At 38.4% G+C, this 17,920-nt stretch overlaps 1 protein-coding gene across 1 annotated transcript in view; it reads right to left on the bottom strand.

Annotated features, from left to right (window-relative positions):
• cachd1 (cache domain containing 1) overlaps positions 1-17,920 on the bottom strand; it is a 119,424-nt gene that overhangs the window by 39,834 nt on the left and 61,670 nt on the right. The window contains exon 4 of the mRNA XM_038278375.1: positions 7,135-7,241. Within this exon, the coding sequence (XP_038134303.1) occupies positions 7,135-7,241 (107 nt within the window). The remainder of the gene's footprint in view (positions 1-7,134; positions 7,242-17,920) is intronic.

Here is a 17,920-nt window from a genome sequence, read left to right as displayed (position 1 = left end):
AATTATGAAAATACCGTTTTTTACAAAATGGTGTTTGAACCTTGTTCATGGAAAAATATTCAGGTTTTAACTTGGCATACATAAAAAAAAAAAAAAAAAAAAAAAAAAAAAAATATATATATATATATATATATATATATATATATATATATATATATATATAAAAAAAAAAAAGCATTTATTAAGGAAGTCAGATTTGAGGTGATGAATTGAGAAAGGAAACAGCAAAAATGTGATCGTGTATGAAATAGATGGTGAGAGAGTCAATTAACGCAAAGAGGAAAAAAGGTTACTGCATTCGGATTAGGTCTGAGCAATTAATTGCATTTGCAATATATGTTTATAGTAAATCTAACAAAAGGCGATATTCACATCTCAGAAGGACTAAGTTTTGGTCCCATTACATTTATCAAGAGTAAGACACAAAATTTCTCTTGGGCCCTTTAGCTGGCTCTTATGCACCAAAGCATGCAGATCCATAACCTGACAACAGCCAGATGCATGTCTAGCTCCGCCTAGCTCCACTCACATACATCTGGGACAACGCTCATTGAAAGTGATTTACCCAACCAAATTTATGGTCTGGCCAATCAGGATGCAGGGCGGGTGTTTCCTGGATGTGACGTAGTGGAGAAGTGAGCGTGAGATTCCAACAACAATGGCGGCTCGCATCGAGGAAGCAAGCATTAGCATCGATGCTGCTATTTCTTCTGTGTTGTCCAATCTATCTGATATTGTTTCATTAAAAGAACATCAGAGAACGGCTTTGAAGGCTCTTCTCACAGCGTCACGGGTTAGCTTTGGTGTGTGTGGTTGAAATAGCACGTCGATAAAGATGACAGACAAGTGGCTTATCCAATCATATGCAAGGAGTTTTGATAAGGCCCAGGCTTCAGTAAAGGCATTCCTATGGCGGGTTCCCAGATGTATGTGAGTTGAGCTAGGCAGAGCTAGATATGCATCTGGCTGTTGTCAGGTTAGCAGATCCATGCATGCAAACAGAAATACAATACTTTTTCAACAGGTAACAGTAATTTGCTTTCAAGGTTATGAAAAATTGAAGCCTAGAGTAAAACATACTTCTGGGTAGTGCAAAGAAAAATAAAAAATAGGATTGCAATATTCGTTCAAAATAATTTGCTTTCTGTTTTTTGGTAAAATCGTACAGCCTTAATTCAGATGTTTCTTTGCGTGTTCTGTCAGGTATGGATGCCTACTGATCGAAGGTATCTAGTGGCAGGCAGAGTCTGTGAGAGAGAGTCAGACTTTGGGTTGATAACAGGAAGGCTGGAGTAGAAAAAAGTTGCTCTGCTTTATCCTGTTGAGCTTTTCACCTCTTCCATTGAACATGCTGGATTGGGAATCATTTACAGCCTATACAGACAACAGTTGCCTTAAAGCTAGCTTTGCTAATGGTGCAAAACTCTAATATACAATACAGGACAGTTTAGAATGTCAATTCAAAATTGTTTTCAAACCAGAAATTTATTTTAGTCAATAATCTACTGCACAGAGATAGAGGCATGCCTCTGATCATATTATAAATCATTAAAGCTATAGAGGATGATGTTTTTTTCCGGGTTTCTCATCTAAATAAGTGGTCGTCCTAACTGTCAATCATTCTGTTGATATGTTTACATAAGGCCGTCCTACGTGCTGGTTGGCCATCTTTTTCTGCACATGAGCACGTTCAGGCGGTCAGACAGTTATGAAGCTCGCATTTCTCTCCAGGGTTTTTTTTAAAATGGCTGAGGGTCATAAGAGGATAAATGTCTACAAAGTGTAGAAAAAGAAAAAGCCAAAAAAAAGGCAGATATATCCCGGTGTGCTGTGCATGGAGAGCTCTCCTTGCAAAGCATTATGGGATTTGGTGACACAGCTACCCAACAGCGACGACTAAAAATAAAGATGGCGCAGGAGGAGTTACATGACCCATGGGGAGCAAAAAGCAGTGATCATTTATCCAAACGGTCAGTTAACTGAGTGCTCTATGAAGTCCACTATATAGTCCCAGCACTATATAGTGATGGAGGGATTTAGGGGTTAGGGCAGAAGTTTGGACACTGTAAGCTAGAGATGTCCCGATCCAGGTTTTTGCACTTCCGATCCGATACCGATATTGTTTTTGGACTTCCGATCCGATACCGATACTGGCCGATACCAGCCTATTCAAGCATGCATTTAAGTTTAAGTTAAAGTATTTAGCCTTAGTTGTAAGACTCATGTTGAAAAGGGTTTTAGTACTCTTGATAACATCTAGCCAGCTGAATTAGGTGAGATTGAATAAAACACAATGCTTGGTAACAACAAACTTACCTGTTTATTAAGAGATAAACAAAAACTGGACAAAATTATGAATAGCAATCTGAAATTGCACAGTGAACAGTAAAACCGTAAACAATTAAAGGTGCAAGTATTACTGTAAGTTTTAATAAAAATGCAAAACAGACAAGAGTGGAAAATATTCTATTAACTTAGAATCAGGACTCTACTCTTGAAAAAAGACACTGCTTAAAAAAAAACAGTGCAAATAACAGTGAACTATTACACAAAAATGCCTTATACTCCCCAATCTCCTCCACACCTAGTCTCCATCTACACATCATGCAGGATAAAATAATCCCACACGGCTGACCACGGATCCCCTTCCCCGCTATCTTCCAATTCACCTGTTTTAATGGTTAGGCCGGGAGACAGACCCAAAAAGACCTGTGGGTGTGTTGAAGGTGTTCTGGAAAATGCGGACCGGATTCGGGGAACACTGGCGCAAAATAGTGGAATGGATCGTTTCAATCGGCGAAACTGGAAAATACGGACCGGATTTTTTTTAAAAAACTGGATCGGCAGTCTGGATCGGCATTTTTACATTCTTTGCCGATACGCATTTTTTTGCCAATATCGGCGTCCCGATCCGATCCACGTATCGGATCGGGACAAGCCTACTGTAAGCTTGATGAGCTATGAGAACAGCAATTTTTAAACAGAGTGTGCACGAGGAGAAATGGGCTTGTGCATGCTCTCGCATGCATTTAATTCCCTCTCAGAAGCAAGAACAGGATTGCACATGTGCATTCTTTTTTTTTTTTTTAAGGGGCAAAATTCATGAAAATCCTCAACAATACATTTAAAAGACATTAAAATATGTCGATTCTGAACCACAAAGTCAAAGCTTTAGAAATCTGAATTCAGCCTAATATATTTCATTATCAGCCCATATCCACAAAAAAAGTTCAGATATTTCATAAAAAGCTGGATTTGATCACAGACCCACCATGAATGGAAAAGGTAAAGATACGACTCCCACAAAATTAGGGGTCTTAAGTTTGAAAAATTGCACAGGAAGAAGGTCTTCTAGAGGAGATAGAGGGGAAAGAGCAGGTAAATCCAACTAGTGCTGTAATCATAATGCTCTCAGCCCCTCATGTCTCACCAAACGCTGATCTAAAAACTAATTTCACCAACATCCACCATTGTACCAGTCTTTCCTAAAGAGAAAGGAAAATGGAAGATGAAAAGGAAAGCAGTTGGAGGAAACAACAGTCTTGACAGAATTACAACATTTCAATCAGCTCTCACCCCTCCCTTCTTTCCCTTCATTCATCATTCTCTCCTCCTCAATTATTCCTGCTGTCTTTAGCCACGCCCTCCCTTCCCGCTATAGCGTACTTGTTTAGACTAGGTTGAGACAAATGGGAGAGACTGAATAGACTCGGAGTGAGGAGGTCAAGGAGGAGCTAGTGTGAGGGATGAGAAGAGGAGCTGGGAGGCTGAGGGGTAACTTATACTCATTATGCTTGGCCTTGTAAGGGAAATAAAACCCCACCAATGATGATGTACTACAAATGGCAGTCATTAAACATGTGTAGAGAGTTGCTCTTGGAAGAAGACCCCAAACAAAACCTTTGAGGTGAAAAATGACAGATAATGTAAGAAAGTAAAGGATTTAAATATTATATAAATAACAAGTTAGAACCTTTTTACTCCACAGTCTGACACTAACAGACCATAGTCTGGTCCTAATCCGTTAGAACCCCATTTTCAATGTTAGAGGTTAGAATAAAAGTATGGTGTGGATTCTATTTAGGTTAAGGTTAGGAGCATGCTAATAATAGTTAGGGTAAATGTTAAGGTTTGGTTTAAAGGCAGCAAATAAATCACTGCTATTAAATGCAAAGTCCTAATATGCATATATCAAATGTGTGTATGTACTTGTATTTGCAACTGAATAGGAACATATTTTTTCATATATATATATATATATATATATATATATATATATACCCCTGCTAATGATCCTGCTCAGGAACCCTGACCTAAGGCTCTGGTAAAAAGTTGCAATAACAAATTTTGCACTTTAATGTGTAATGTATAAACATTACAATTTTTTTCGTTCTTTCGCAGACTTGCAGACTTCAAACCTTTTCCATTAAATATAATTATTGTAACTAAGGCCAAATAAGCCAATCTTAGATTTATCAGACCAAAATGTTTCTTTTATTGTCCAGACAGATTTCAATCAGTCTAGATTTACTGTATTTTACATCTTTTCAAACAAAATCACCATACTGCAGTCTCATTCAGTAAAACTATTTTAAAAATGGATTTAACTGATCCTGGATGTTAAAATGTTGCATTGAAACTAAAAATAATCCGCCTGTCTGGAACCAACAACCCCGCATAATTTATATTTACTCTCTTTGAGAATGGCTGTAACTCTACCCTCATTGAGAAACTGACAGAAAGCAACATTTTAATCTGGGTTATAAAACTGTCATACTTTTTCATTAAAGAATGGTTAAAAAGAGCAATCAGCCTGCAATGGGGTAGACTACAATCCTAATAGAGAATTAGCAATGCTTTCCAAACAGCGATGAAGATAAAGTTGTTTATTATTCTTGTAAATAACGTCTCAATTCTAAAAATGTTGCCTGAGCAATGGCAAAAAAAACGGAAAATGCAGCTGGTAAAAACTGGCACAGAGCTTGGGAAATTTCCCTATTCTGTTTTTAATCAGAACCAGACAGAGATTCTGCAAACACATCTAAGCTTTTACAATGTCAGAATCTGCAGTAGACCTAAAGTAACCTGGTAACCTGGTTTTCCATTACTGCCATCCACAACTTTATTAAGAAGCCTTACTTTGTATATACAGGTGCTGGTCATAAAATTAGAATATCATGAAAAAGTAGATTGATTTCAGTAATTCCATTTAAAAAGTGAAACGTGTATATTATATTCATACATTACATACAAACTCATATATTTCAGATGTTTATTTTGTTTAATTTTGATGATTACAAATGACAACAAATGAAAATCTCAAATTCATCATATCAGAAAATTAGAATATTACTGAAGACCAATAAAAACAAAGGATTTATAGAAATGTTGGCCAACTGAAAAGTATGAACATGAAAAGTATGAGCATGTACAGCACTCAGTATTTAGTTGGGCCTCTTTTGGCCTGTATTACTGCAGCAATGCGGCGTGGCATGGAGTCGATCAGTCTGTGGCACTGCTCAGGTGTTATGATAGCCCAGGTTGCTCTAATAGTGGCTTTTAGCTCTTCTGAATTGTTGGGTCTGGTGTATTCCATCTTCTTCTTCACAATACCCCATAGATTTTCTATGGGGTTAAGGTCAGGAGAGTTTGCTGGCCAATTAAGAACAGGGATACCATGGTCCTTCAACCAGGTACTGGTAGCTTTGGCACTGTGTGCAGGTGCCAAGTCCTGTTGGAAAATGAAATCTGCATCTCCAAAAAGTTGGTCAGCTGCAGGAAGCATGAAGTGCTCTAAAACTTCCTGGTATGTGGCTGCGTTGACCCTGGACCTCAGAAAACACAATGGACCAACACCAGCAGATGACATGGCACCCCAAACCATCACTGACTGTGGAAACTTTACACTGGACTTCAAGCAACGTGGATGAAGTGCCTCTCTTCTTTTCCTCCAGACTCTGGGACCTTGATTTCCAAAGGAAATGCAAAATTTACTTTCATCAGAGAACATGACTTTGGACCACTCACCAGCAGTCCAGTCCTGTTTCTCTTTAGCCCAGGCAAGACGCTTCTGACGCTGTCTGTGGTTCAAGAGTGGCTTGACACAAGGAATGCGACAGCAGAAACCCATGTCTTTCATACGTCTGTGTGTGGTGGTTCTTGAAGCACTCACTCCAGCTGCAGTCCACTCTTTGTGAATCTCCCCCACATTTTTGAATGGGTTTTGTTTCACAATCCTCTCCAGGGTGCGGTTATCTCTCTTGCTTGTACACTTTTTTCGACCACATCTTTTCCTTCCCTTCGTCTCTCTATTAATGTGCTTGGACACTGAGCTCTGTGAACAGCCAGCCTCTTTAGCGATGACCTTTTGTGTCTTGCCCTCCTTGTGCAAGGTGTCGATGGTCGTCTTTTGGACAACTGTCAAGTCAGCAGTCTTCCCCATGATTGTGTAGCCTATAGAACTAGACTGAAAGACCATTTAAAGGCTTTTGCAGGTGGTTTGAGTTAATTAGCTGATTAGAGTGTGGCACCAGGGGCCATCAATTTTCAACCTTTTCACAATATTCTAATTTTCTGATATGATGAATTTGAGATTTTCATTTGTTGTCATTTGTAATCATCAAAATTAAACAAAATAAACATCTGAAATATATGAGTTTGTATGTAATGTATGAATATAATATACAAGTTTCACTTTTTAAATGGAATTACTGAAATCAATCTACTTTTTCATGATATTCTAATTTTATGACCAGCACCTGTAATAATAATAATATAGGTAAAAAACTATTCATAGTAATAAAAAAAAACTACCCGAATAAAAAAATTGAAAGAGTTCAAAGATAAAAGGATAATATCTGAATGATTAAAGCTTTTTGTTGTTTTTAAATTGATAACAGGAAGAAAAAAAGAGGTGAATGGAGAGTTTTAAACTGTATCTGAAGAGTAACTCTTATGCTAAGATAATAATGTTCTCCACAATAGTACATTTTCTGAAGATTAAAAGCAAAAAAAAAACAACCAAACTGTTAAAAAGGTCTCAGAGACCGATCAACGTAGGACCTGAATTAATAAGTTATGCTGCATATAAGTCATTTCCTTCATCTCTGTGTTTAAGAGGAGGTTTGAGCAGACCTGAGTTGAGGTCCCGTCCTGGGTTGAACGCTCTGCTGTTGACTGTGGGGGAGAGCCTGTCGCAGCAGATGGTCTTAGAAACGTTGGTATTAAAATTTCCATCAAACCTGTAGACAAACAAAGAGAAATTGTTTAATATTTTACAATAAAACTGTTATTTCTTCAGATTTATCACAACGAACCAGATTCCTAATCTAACTTTATGCCATTTAGGCTTTAACTTCAATAAAATATTAACTAAGAATTACAGGAATCGTATGAACAGAAAGGAAGTCCACAAAACATCTGCTTAAAGCAGCATTCTTTGCTTTACTCATTGCAGCCAAGTTTTACTGCTAACTGTGTTATCTGATGCCAAGAACATCTATTAATGCCGATTTTATGGCTTGTGAATAAAACTTTCCATGGAAAATATATGGATTTCTCCAAACATACCTAATACCAGCTGCCTAAATAAATAAAGGCTGAACAGTGTTTAAAACATCACTGCTCCCCCACTATGAAGTGTCAATCACTAAAGGACAACACGCAAGCTCTATCATCCTCATATTTCCCCTAAATTCTAGCTACAGCCACGGGAAACCATAATTTTAACAAGTAATCTGTGATTTGACCCAGTTAACATGAAAAGAAACTGACCCTCTTTCTACAAACACAAACTTCAGTGGTTCCTAATACTGCTCCTCAGGACCCACGTCCTGCATGTTTTAGATGTCCCCCTGCTTCCACACCTGGATTAAATAACTGGCTGATCAACTGTCCTTTGCAGTCTGAGTGCTGCAGAGGTGCTGCAATCCTTTGACAAAAAAACACATTTAAAACATCCATGAGATTAGGTCCTGAGGATGGATGGAAACACTGTTTCTGATATCTGCACTGGCCAATAAATCTGTTCTGTTCACTGATTCATTGGTGCATTTATTAGCCAAGAATTGAGATTACAAAATGGGGAGGCAATGCACATCCAACCCTTTTGTTTCCTTTCTTAATAAATGTTTCTTTTTGTTTAAATTGAGCCTTCTGGTAACATTTGTAATAACTGTGGGTTTGTTTTAAATCTAAATGAAGTAGGAACATGAAATAATAATGTTCCTAAGCAGCATAAATTGGGGATCGGTATAAATAGGTGTCTAAATAATCCTCATTGGTTCTGCCTTAAAAAAACTGTATAAGTAGCTCTACAGTTTAAAAATCTATAAAACCTTGTTTTTTAAAGAGTTTCCAATGCAAAAGCAGATCTCTTTGTCACTTTAAACATTTTGTTTATCATAATGTTTTAGAGAGATTTAAGCAACAACATGAACCAGAGTTAAGTGTAAGGCCTGCTTAAAAAAAACAAAAAACAAGAGGTAGAAGAGGGGGGTGCACAGGGGAGCAGGCAGTCCTGCACTGCAGCAAGCTTCAGCCCTTTGATGCTAGCTTTGCATCAGCTAACTATCCCCAAGCGTCCATCTCCCCACCTTTGGAAATAGTCTTTTCAGATTCACATCCTCAAACACGGTCAATTTTACTATTAAATTAATTTATGTTTGGATTGCATTCAAAGTTACTCATTTCCAGCCCTATAATTCATCCCAACTCTCCTTCAGCCCATTCTGTAAGAAGGAGGAGGGCTGTGAAATGTGTGCTAGATTTAAATATAACAAAGTATATATATATATTTCCAGCTGCTTTGAATTCAAATGAAGAGAATGAATGCTAGGTTTTTAGGAGCTTAATTAGCCAGTGGAATCTGATAAAAACAGAAATAGGGCTCAGCTTATCAGAAATGAGAAGAATGCAAATATTCTTCTTTTGGTTTGATATAAAAATGCAGAAAACGTGAAAATATTTTTGCAATGCATAAAATTATTCTTCGATTTTACATTTACAGCAACAATTTCTGAAAAGCTGATAGTGGGTAGGAAATACTGAGAGTCTCCGAGGTCTGGGGGCATCAGAGAAATCATTTGAGGATAAACTAGAAAGGTAGAGCCTCTGAAGTAAAACTGTTATTTTTTTTTTTCTAAGCAGTTACAAGCCATCCACTGTTTATAGAATCTGTTAGCCTGTAAAAAGGAACCCGCGTATTTTCTCAAAGCAGACAGCTCTGCTCTATTCAAAAAGCCCCGTGAGATCAATTACCTTGAAGAGACTTGCTGCTGCATGAGCCCCAGAGAGTAATACCATTTCTAATGTGTTTGCAATCCATCGTCTGCAGCAGCGGTGCTAGAGCAAGCAACACACTAACCTGAGGAAAGAAACGGTTGGAGGGGGGAAAAAAAGGCCCCCAGCATCCAGCTGTAGATGATGGTGCTTCTATCTCCACAAAAGCGGAACGTAAAAACAAAATGCCAGGAACCTGGTGTGTAGCTCATATGAAAACTTATTTATCAGCTTCATGTAGAAGGAGAAATTGGAAAAATTCCCACTACAATCCAGCCATACTAATCTATGAAAAACAATCCATCTTAAATTACAAACTCCGTCTAAACAGGTTGCAATCTTAACTCATTCTTTACTACATCACCTACGGTGTCATTATTTCAATAACCCAATTCACTAAAAAAAACGCATGGTAGAGAATAATTACACACAGACTGATGCTTTCAAGACTTTGTTAGTATTTGTTTTACTATTACAGATGAAAGTGAACAGTATTTGAATCCTTAAAAGATTAAAATAATAAACAAACGAAAAAAAAAAACAGCGGGCTTTAAGTTTTTTTTTTTTTATTCCCCAAATGACTCATATTAGGCCTGTTACTCACATTATAGAAGAGTATACACTCAAGTCAATACACTGTCACAAGTATAGAACAACAAAATTCACTCTCTGCATTTAACCCATCCCCTTGGGGAGCAGTGGGCTGCAATTGTGCGGCGCCCGGGGAGCAGTGTGAGGTTAAGGGTCTTTCCTCAGAGACCCAGAGTGGCAGTCTGTAGGAGTGGGGCTCAAACTCAGAACCTTACGATTCCAAGCGCAATGCCCTAACCACTAGGCCACCACTCCCAATATGACTATGTTACAGTTACCAGACCTCCCCGATTTTACAGTTTGATAAATAAAAGGGAGAACTGTTATTACGGTAGAAAGAGCACGTGAGCATGTTGAGTGCAGAAACAGCTGTCGTGGTAGTTGGTTGCTGGTTGCACTACTGTTAACATGAGGAACCAGGCTGATGAGGAGATGCGTTGTGTTGTGGTTAAATTGTGAATGCATTAAATTCTCCAGCCCTAATGAAAATCTAACATCACAAGGAATCTTCAAAGTTCAGTCAATCACTAAATCGTCCAAATCAATTCATATCATACTATGAAACTGTGTTCTACATGTTTTTTATTAAGCCTCACAATCAACCAGCGGGGCCGGCACCGAATGTAGGGTTAATTTCAATTCAATTTATTTATATGCCGCCAATTCACAACAAATGTCATCTCAAGACACTTTACAGTTCACAAGATCATGCAGTCAAATTGATTCAGTTTTCTATCTAGGGAAAACCAGTTGAGTGCATCGACTCATTGACTCGAATGGGTTGGGTTGAAGCTGACTATTATTATTACGAGCACTGATCCACACCTGGAGGTGACAAACTTTTACCCACTAAGAACTTTGACCAGTAATATGAAAAGCGAGAAAAGACAGCAGTTCATAGCATCGCCTGCAGTCAGTTAGTCAAAAACATCGATACACAAACACCATATCCTGAAGTGATACTAATTGGTGTCATTACTTAAGACAAGATTGTTTGCTTATTTTTACTGTTGATAGTTTTAGATTTCTGGATTATTTACTCATTAAAAAGAATATTATGTCAGAGCGTATTTTAATGACTGTTTTTCCACCACTGCAGACTGTAAATTAGAAGTGTTTCACATATTCTATACATCTCTTTTTATTCAGTAACATAACAGTTTTTTGTTAACAGTGAGTTGATCTCACTTTTAAATTAATTGTTAGGCGAGTGATAAGATCAGACCACTTTAGATTCATTCATTAATCAATAACTTGCATTCCTAAGTATGAGACTGTAATTCAACGGGAAATGAAGGTAAGTAAAACAGATATGGGTTATGGTAAAATGACTCTTTCCCTCAGTATGCATGGGAAACCTTTTTTCTTCTTTTTATAGGGATTCCTAGTCAGTAATAACTCAAGACCGGCTAGAGTAAATGGCCATCTGAGAGCAACAGGAAGAGTTTTATTCCGCTCTAATAATAACAGCATTATGACCGCCTAACTATATTTTTTAGAAAGTTACAGACAATAAACGCCAACAGCCCCAATGAGAGTTTATAACTATGTGAGCGAAGGGGGTTGTTCCTACATGGAGTCCAGAAAAACATTATAAATCTAGTTTACAAGCAGATTAACTAAGCTGCATGAATCTTTACGGATGTGCTGTAGCAGGGAGGCCACAGCCCCGCAGCTTTCCTCTGCAACAGTCTATCATCGTAAAAGAGGGGAGAGTCTATGTTTGATAAAAACCTAAAAGAACTGCTGCAAATTGTTTCATTCATGTATGATTGAGAAATGTAAAAGAAATGCCCATTAAAAATGTTTTTTCTATTTTTTTTATCTGCAGTTGCATCTATAACTCACAGCTAAATCAGTGATCACTTTAAATGACCTCTATGAAATAAAGCGGGAATGCCCCCCATGCTTTAACTTCTCAGCTGAACTACATTTCTGTTTCATGAAAACAGAAATACTACACATAACCAAAATGGACAAATCTCGGTAAAAAAAAAACGCTGATCATTTCCTCTCCTTGTTCTGTGTTTGAAGATTTTCCTGGAAGCAAGGGAGAAATTGCAAAGATTAGTTTCACCCTTAGGAATGGAAGATCAATAAAGCCGAGCTCGCTCCACAGCTGTGCCCAAACATACCAACAGCAGACGAGAAACCAGTCATTAACGAGGCTTGAACTTTTATCGGCTTCTACTGAAAAATCATTAATTGGATTCAATTAAAGGAGTTCTGACACAGGTGTCTTTGACCTTTAACAGCCACCATGAGGATTTACGGGGATCTACTTTCTTATTTTGGTCCGTCTCTTTAAATATAGCAGAGACAGACCAAAGTATTGCTGATGTTTTGGGCTCATAGTTGTATCAGCCGGTACTTTATTGTTTTTTTTTTATTTGTTAAAAATATGTCATTTTTGTTCGAATTGAGACGTTTCTTTAAAGGAGTCATCACCACTGTGTGTGTGTGTGTGTGTGTGTGTGTGTGTGTGTGGGGGGGGGGGGGGGGGGGGGGCATTGAAAAACGAAAAAAAACAAAAAAAAAAAAACACACGGATTATTACAAAATGCCAATGTTGATATGGCTACAACCACATGAACATTCACACAAAACAATAATTCTTGCATGACTCCTTGCAAGAGGGGAAAAAAGGGTAGTACGGATATGAAAAGGGGTCTAAGTTAGCTCTATATCGTGTTTTTTGTGTCCTTAAAATGATTAAACATAAATTTTAAGTCTATTCTACAACGATTGCATAAGAAAAATACCAGGTTATGAGGTTAAAACCTCCCCAAAAAAAATCAGGGATCGGTTTTCATTCATGACAAAATAAATATTCACAGCATCAACTTAAAAGAGCAGCATTGATCAATCTCTAAAATAATCTTTGGATTGAATAATATTTCTGAGAAAACATGAATAAAATTTAAGACTGCATTAAGTTATCAGGGACGATTCTAAATGTATAATTTAGTGCTTCTGTTTAAAAAAGGGGTTGAAGAAATGAATAAGATCTAGATTGTCAGTACAATCTAGTAGATCTCTGTACAAGCGGAGCAGGAGTCTGGTTCGCATTGCCGGCACTAAGTCGGACCTGTTCCCAGTGCATGTTGGACTCCGACAGGGCTGCTCTCTGTCACCGGTCCTGTTCATAACTTTTATGGACAGGATTTCTAGGCGCAGCCAAGGACCGGAGGGGGTCTGGTTTGGGGAACAGCGGATCTCGTCCCTGCTTTTTGCGGATGACGTAGTTCTGCTGGCTCCCTCCTGCCAAGACCTACAGCGTGCGCTGGGGCGGTTCGCAGCCGAGTGTGAAGCGGCCGGGATGAGAATCAGCTCCTCCAAGTCCGAGGCCATGGTTCTCGACCGGAAAAAGGTGGCTTGTCCCCTTCAGGTTGGAGGAGAGTCCCTGCCTCAAGTGGAGGAGTTCAAGTATCTTGGGGTCCTGTTCACGAGTGAGGAAAGAATGGAGCGGGAGATCGATAGACGGATCGGTGCGGCTGCTGCAATAATGCGGACGCTGCACCGGTCTGTCGTGGTGAAGAGAGAGCTGAGCGAAAAGGCAAAGCTCTCAATTTACCGGTCGGTCTACATTCCTACCCTCACCTATGGTCATGAAATTTGGATCATGACCGAAAGAACGAGATCCCGGATACAAGCGGCTGAAATGAGCTTTCTCCGCAGGGTGGCTGGGCTCCCCCTTAGAGATAGGGTGAGGACCTCGGTCATTCGGGAGAGGCTCAGAGTAGAGCCGGTTCTCCTCCACATCGAGAGGAGTCAGTTGAGGTGGCTCGGACATCTTTTTCGGATGCCCCCTGGACGCCTCCCTCGGGAGGTGTTCCAGACACGTCCCACCGGGAGGAGGCCCAGGGGACGACCCGGGACACGCTGGAGAGACTATGTCTCTCGGCTGGCCTGGGAGCGCCTAGGGCTTCCCCCAACAGAGCTGGAGGAGGTGTCTGCGGAGAGGGAAGTCTGGGAGTCTCTGCTTAGTCTGCTGCCCCCGCGACCCGGTTCCGGATAAAGCTGGAGACGACGAGTACGAGTACGAGTAGATTGTCAGTAAGCAGAAGACTGAAGCAGAAAACATTTAGATAAAGGGTTAAAAGGGATGACATGAGAGGAGAAATAGTTACACGTTGGAGGAATCTGATGGTAGTGAAAAGTAACACGTTGGAGGCATCTGATGGTAGTGAAAAGTAACACGTTGGAGGTATTTGATGATAGTGAAAAAGAACATTTGCAGTTGCTACCAAGGCATAAATAATCCCCCTCAAACAGCCCTGGCAGGAGTTCTGACATCTAATCTGTAATGTGCAAGCAGAGATCTCATCATTTTGTTGAGTGTGCAACCAGGAGATCTGCTTGATGTGAATTTCAAGCAGTGATTCATCACTGCGACATATACCTTTGAAGTGACCCGATAGGCTGCCAGTGGTTTAAATAGTGAGAATTAATCTACAGAAACATCACCCGAGTATTAACAGCATACAAACCTTAATCTTGAACGGAAATTCTGTATTACCAACTCTAATATGCGGCATATTATGGGTGATAATGCACCTGTTAATACTGATGGTTGAAGAAAACTATTTTTTTTTTTATAGGATATTTTTCAACATACATGACAGGCATATTTTTGTCTAGAAAATAGGTAAATATAACACTGCATGGAGGTCAGTAACAATATTTGAATACTCTAATTCAGTGGCGTAACTTTAGGTTTAACATTGGAGGGTTAAGGTTTCTGGGAGTTTTGTTTGTGAGCTACACAAAGTCATGGTGCCATGTTTTGCAAATATAATCACAGTTTTTTGTTTTTGTTTTTTTTACTGATAGTTGCGTTTCGTGAAACAGGCAGTGGGAAAGTATACAAACAAATCAAATAGCTTTAAGATAAAGCAGGAAATCAGCTCATGCATTTTTTAGTCTTCTTTCATGATATGTGGGGCTAATTAGAAAACAACCAACAGAAGAATAAGGTCTGCCCGCTTTAGAAAGGTATAGTGGAGGATTTTCATGAATTTTCAAGAGCCGCCCTCTCCACTTTAAAAATGCACATGCACAACACCTATTAAACATGTGCGAGAGCGTGCACGAGCCCATTTCTCCTCATGCATGCTCTGTTTATAAGTTGCTGTTTGCATCGCTTATACAAGCTTACTCTCAAAAAAGAAGATTTGCGATTTTTCCACTACCGTATGTCAGTTTTACCCGGTAGTTAAGGCTCTTCTCATGTTTGTAAATTACCAACATGCTCACTGGGGACTTGGTCAAAGAACAGCAAACGGGGAAAGCTTGGTAAATGTATTGGACGGCATATTGTTGGCAGGAAGTGGAGTGGGTTAATTTATCAAAATATTAATGAAACATGTTGGCAAAGGAAAACTAAGTAAATAAACCAATCATTTATGCAAGATTATTTTAGAAATATATATCAATATAATTATAGAATTAGCACTTTCTGAGCTAAAACAGATAAATCACTATTTCTTCATCAGGGCGTATTTGACATGCTAGTATGTTTTAGTTCAATTTAAAGGGAAATTGCTAACTGATTATCTTTAGTATAGCATGATTATCAATTTAGGGCTGCTTTTGACAGCCACTGATGAAACGTGTCGCCTGCGCTGCCGTACGGCACACTTGTCACTTTTACAGCTGCATCACCGCTTTTACAATCCAGATGCCCCATGTTAGAAACACAATCATACAGCGACACACTGGTTCAAGAAGCCGTATCTATTTTCAGAGGCAGTCAGGTTGTGAGAAGAATCGATGATTAAAGCATACCACTGAATGCTAACCATTGACCTATGTGGCCTCCCTGAGAAAAGATAGACCGCCAGACATGAGCAGTGTGTGAACTATCTGATCCGCCATTAAATGCTTGACCTGAGGGAGACCCCGCAAAACAGCTGAGGTCTGAAACTAGCCAGAGAAACTTTGAACAGAGCCGTGGGCTTATCATTAGCCTTAGCCAACTCCTGCTTGTTGAGGTTGTTAGTTTTTCTTTCTTACTTTAAGTGAAATTGGATGTGCTAAAGTTACCAGTCTGGGAAATGCATTAAATATTTTGCTGACTAAAAATCTAAAATGTTTCCAATCATGAAATAAATGTTAGAAGGCATTCTTATAAAGAGAATTAAAGCTATTTCTATCAATGTTTTCAAGGTAAAGGCAGTTAAAACTGATACAAACTGTAAAAATGTGTTGCCCTAAATTTCCTAAATTGGCAAATTTATTTAATCGGATTAAACATTTCCATATTTATTTAAGTATGTGTTTAAAACCTGACATTAAGACCTGAGGTTAAAAACATCAGTGACATAAAGTTTATTTTTACCAGTGATGGGTCGTCCAAAACAGTTCCCTGAAATCAGGGACGTCTAATGACCTTAATCTTGACCCTTTAAAGCTGAAGGCATATAAAAGTGGACTTTATATAGGAGTGACATCATCAGGAAGTCAGCTGGCGCTTCGCTCTAAAGTCATTTTATATGTGATTAATCTATTGCCTGCTAAATACCTGACGAAAATCACAGCTAACAGTTATAAATGTTGATTTATTTGTTCCTAAAGAATAAATGGAAACCAGTGAGTAACTTTAAACATTTTCTGTCTTGATTCGGCTTGTATTTGTATTCCCCGTATTTTAGAAACTATCATGCTTTTTTTACCCAACAGGATCTGTATTAAGAGATCCTTTTGCCAGTGAAAGCTTGATAATGCAAATGAGATGCAAGTTAATAAAATAGCTAAACTAGGTGTAACCATTTTTCTTCTTTAGTTCACTCATTTCAACTCCTACTGTTCTGTATTTTGTATAAATGTTTAGCAACTTAGGAATACACTTGATGCCTTAAGTTTAAAACTGGGCCTAAATGTGACTATTTTGAGAAAAAACAAACTATCAAATATGGCTTCATAATATATGGAATTATGATTCTCTTTGCAATATCATGGTGTGCAAACATTTGTTGATTTTAATGCTTGAGTGCAACAGTTGGTAAGATATAATAGTCAAGTATGTACATGTACTATCTATGTACATCTATGTATATGGAAGAGAATCAAGGCCACTGGGAAAAAAAAAAAAGTTAACTGAATTTTAAATATGATTTCAGTTTAAAATGGGAAAAAAGTCAGAATTCTGACTTACGCTCTAATAATCAACTATTACTGACAGGTCCTTGGACTTTACTTAAGAGGAAAGGAGATCGGGCCTTTTCTGTTGTTACTCCAATTCTGTGGAACTATTTACTTCTTCAGATTAAATCCGCCCACTGCCTGGATCATTTTAAATCGCTTCTTAAAACTTATTTTTATTATTTGGCTTTTAATTGAAGCAGTGTTTTTACATTCTGTTTTGCTAATTGATGTTGTTGTCTTTCCTGTAAAGCACTTTGGTGCAGTTTTATACCTGTTTTTAAAGTGCTATATAAATAAATTTGACATTGACATTGAATTTAATCTCAGAATTGTGCCCTTTTTCTGAGAAATGTGTCTTTTTTCTGAGAATTCTGACTTTAATCTCAGAATTCCAGACTTTTTTTCCTCAGAATTTTGCATCTTAATGCAGATGAGCACCATGAGGGAAGAGATGTGAGAGCACTTAGCTTCACTGACAAAGATGTGAATTTTTTGGGAGGGCCAGTAACACATTGGTGAAAAATGAGGGAATTAGGTGACTTTTTACGTGTCTTAGGGGTCCCCGGTGATGCTATTTCTTTAATGGAAGAGCAAAAAGTGTTTAAAACAAGAGAGCTACCGTAGTTTAGTCTCTAAAACGGACATGGCTAGGGCTTGAAGCTAACATGTTTGTTAGCTGTCAGAATTCGGCCAGAATTCCAAGATCCAAGATTTCTCATATTATACTGAAATAAAATGTAAAAATCAGTTAATTTTTTTTATTTTTTCAGTCGCCCTAATCGTCTTCCGTACAATCGTGTTTGTGACTGTCAAATTTCAGAAAATACTTTCTAAAAAAGCCGAAGGTCATGCAGCGCTAATAACCCACGCAGCTCTTTCTAGAAAAATCTCATAGTACTGAAAA

The sequence above is a fragment of the Cyprinodon tularosa genome, unplaced genomic scaffold (genome assembly GCF_016077235.1).
Source record: "Cyprinodon tularosa strain WSP-4 unplaced genomic scaffold, ASM1607723v1 ctg140, whole genome shotgun sequence".
In the NCBI taxonomy this organism is placed as follows: Eukaryota; Metazoa; Chordata; class Actinopteri; order Cyprinodontiformes; family Cyprinodontidae; genus Cyprinodon; species Cyprinodon tularosa.
The sequence above is the reverse complement of the archived record's forward strand: the minus strand, read 5'-3'. Positions and strand labels throughout refer to the sequence as shown.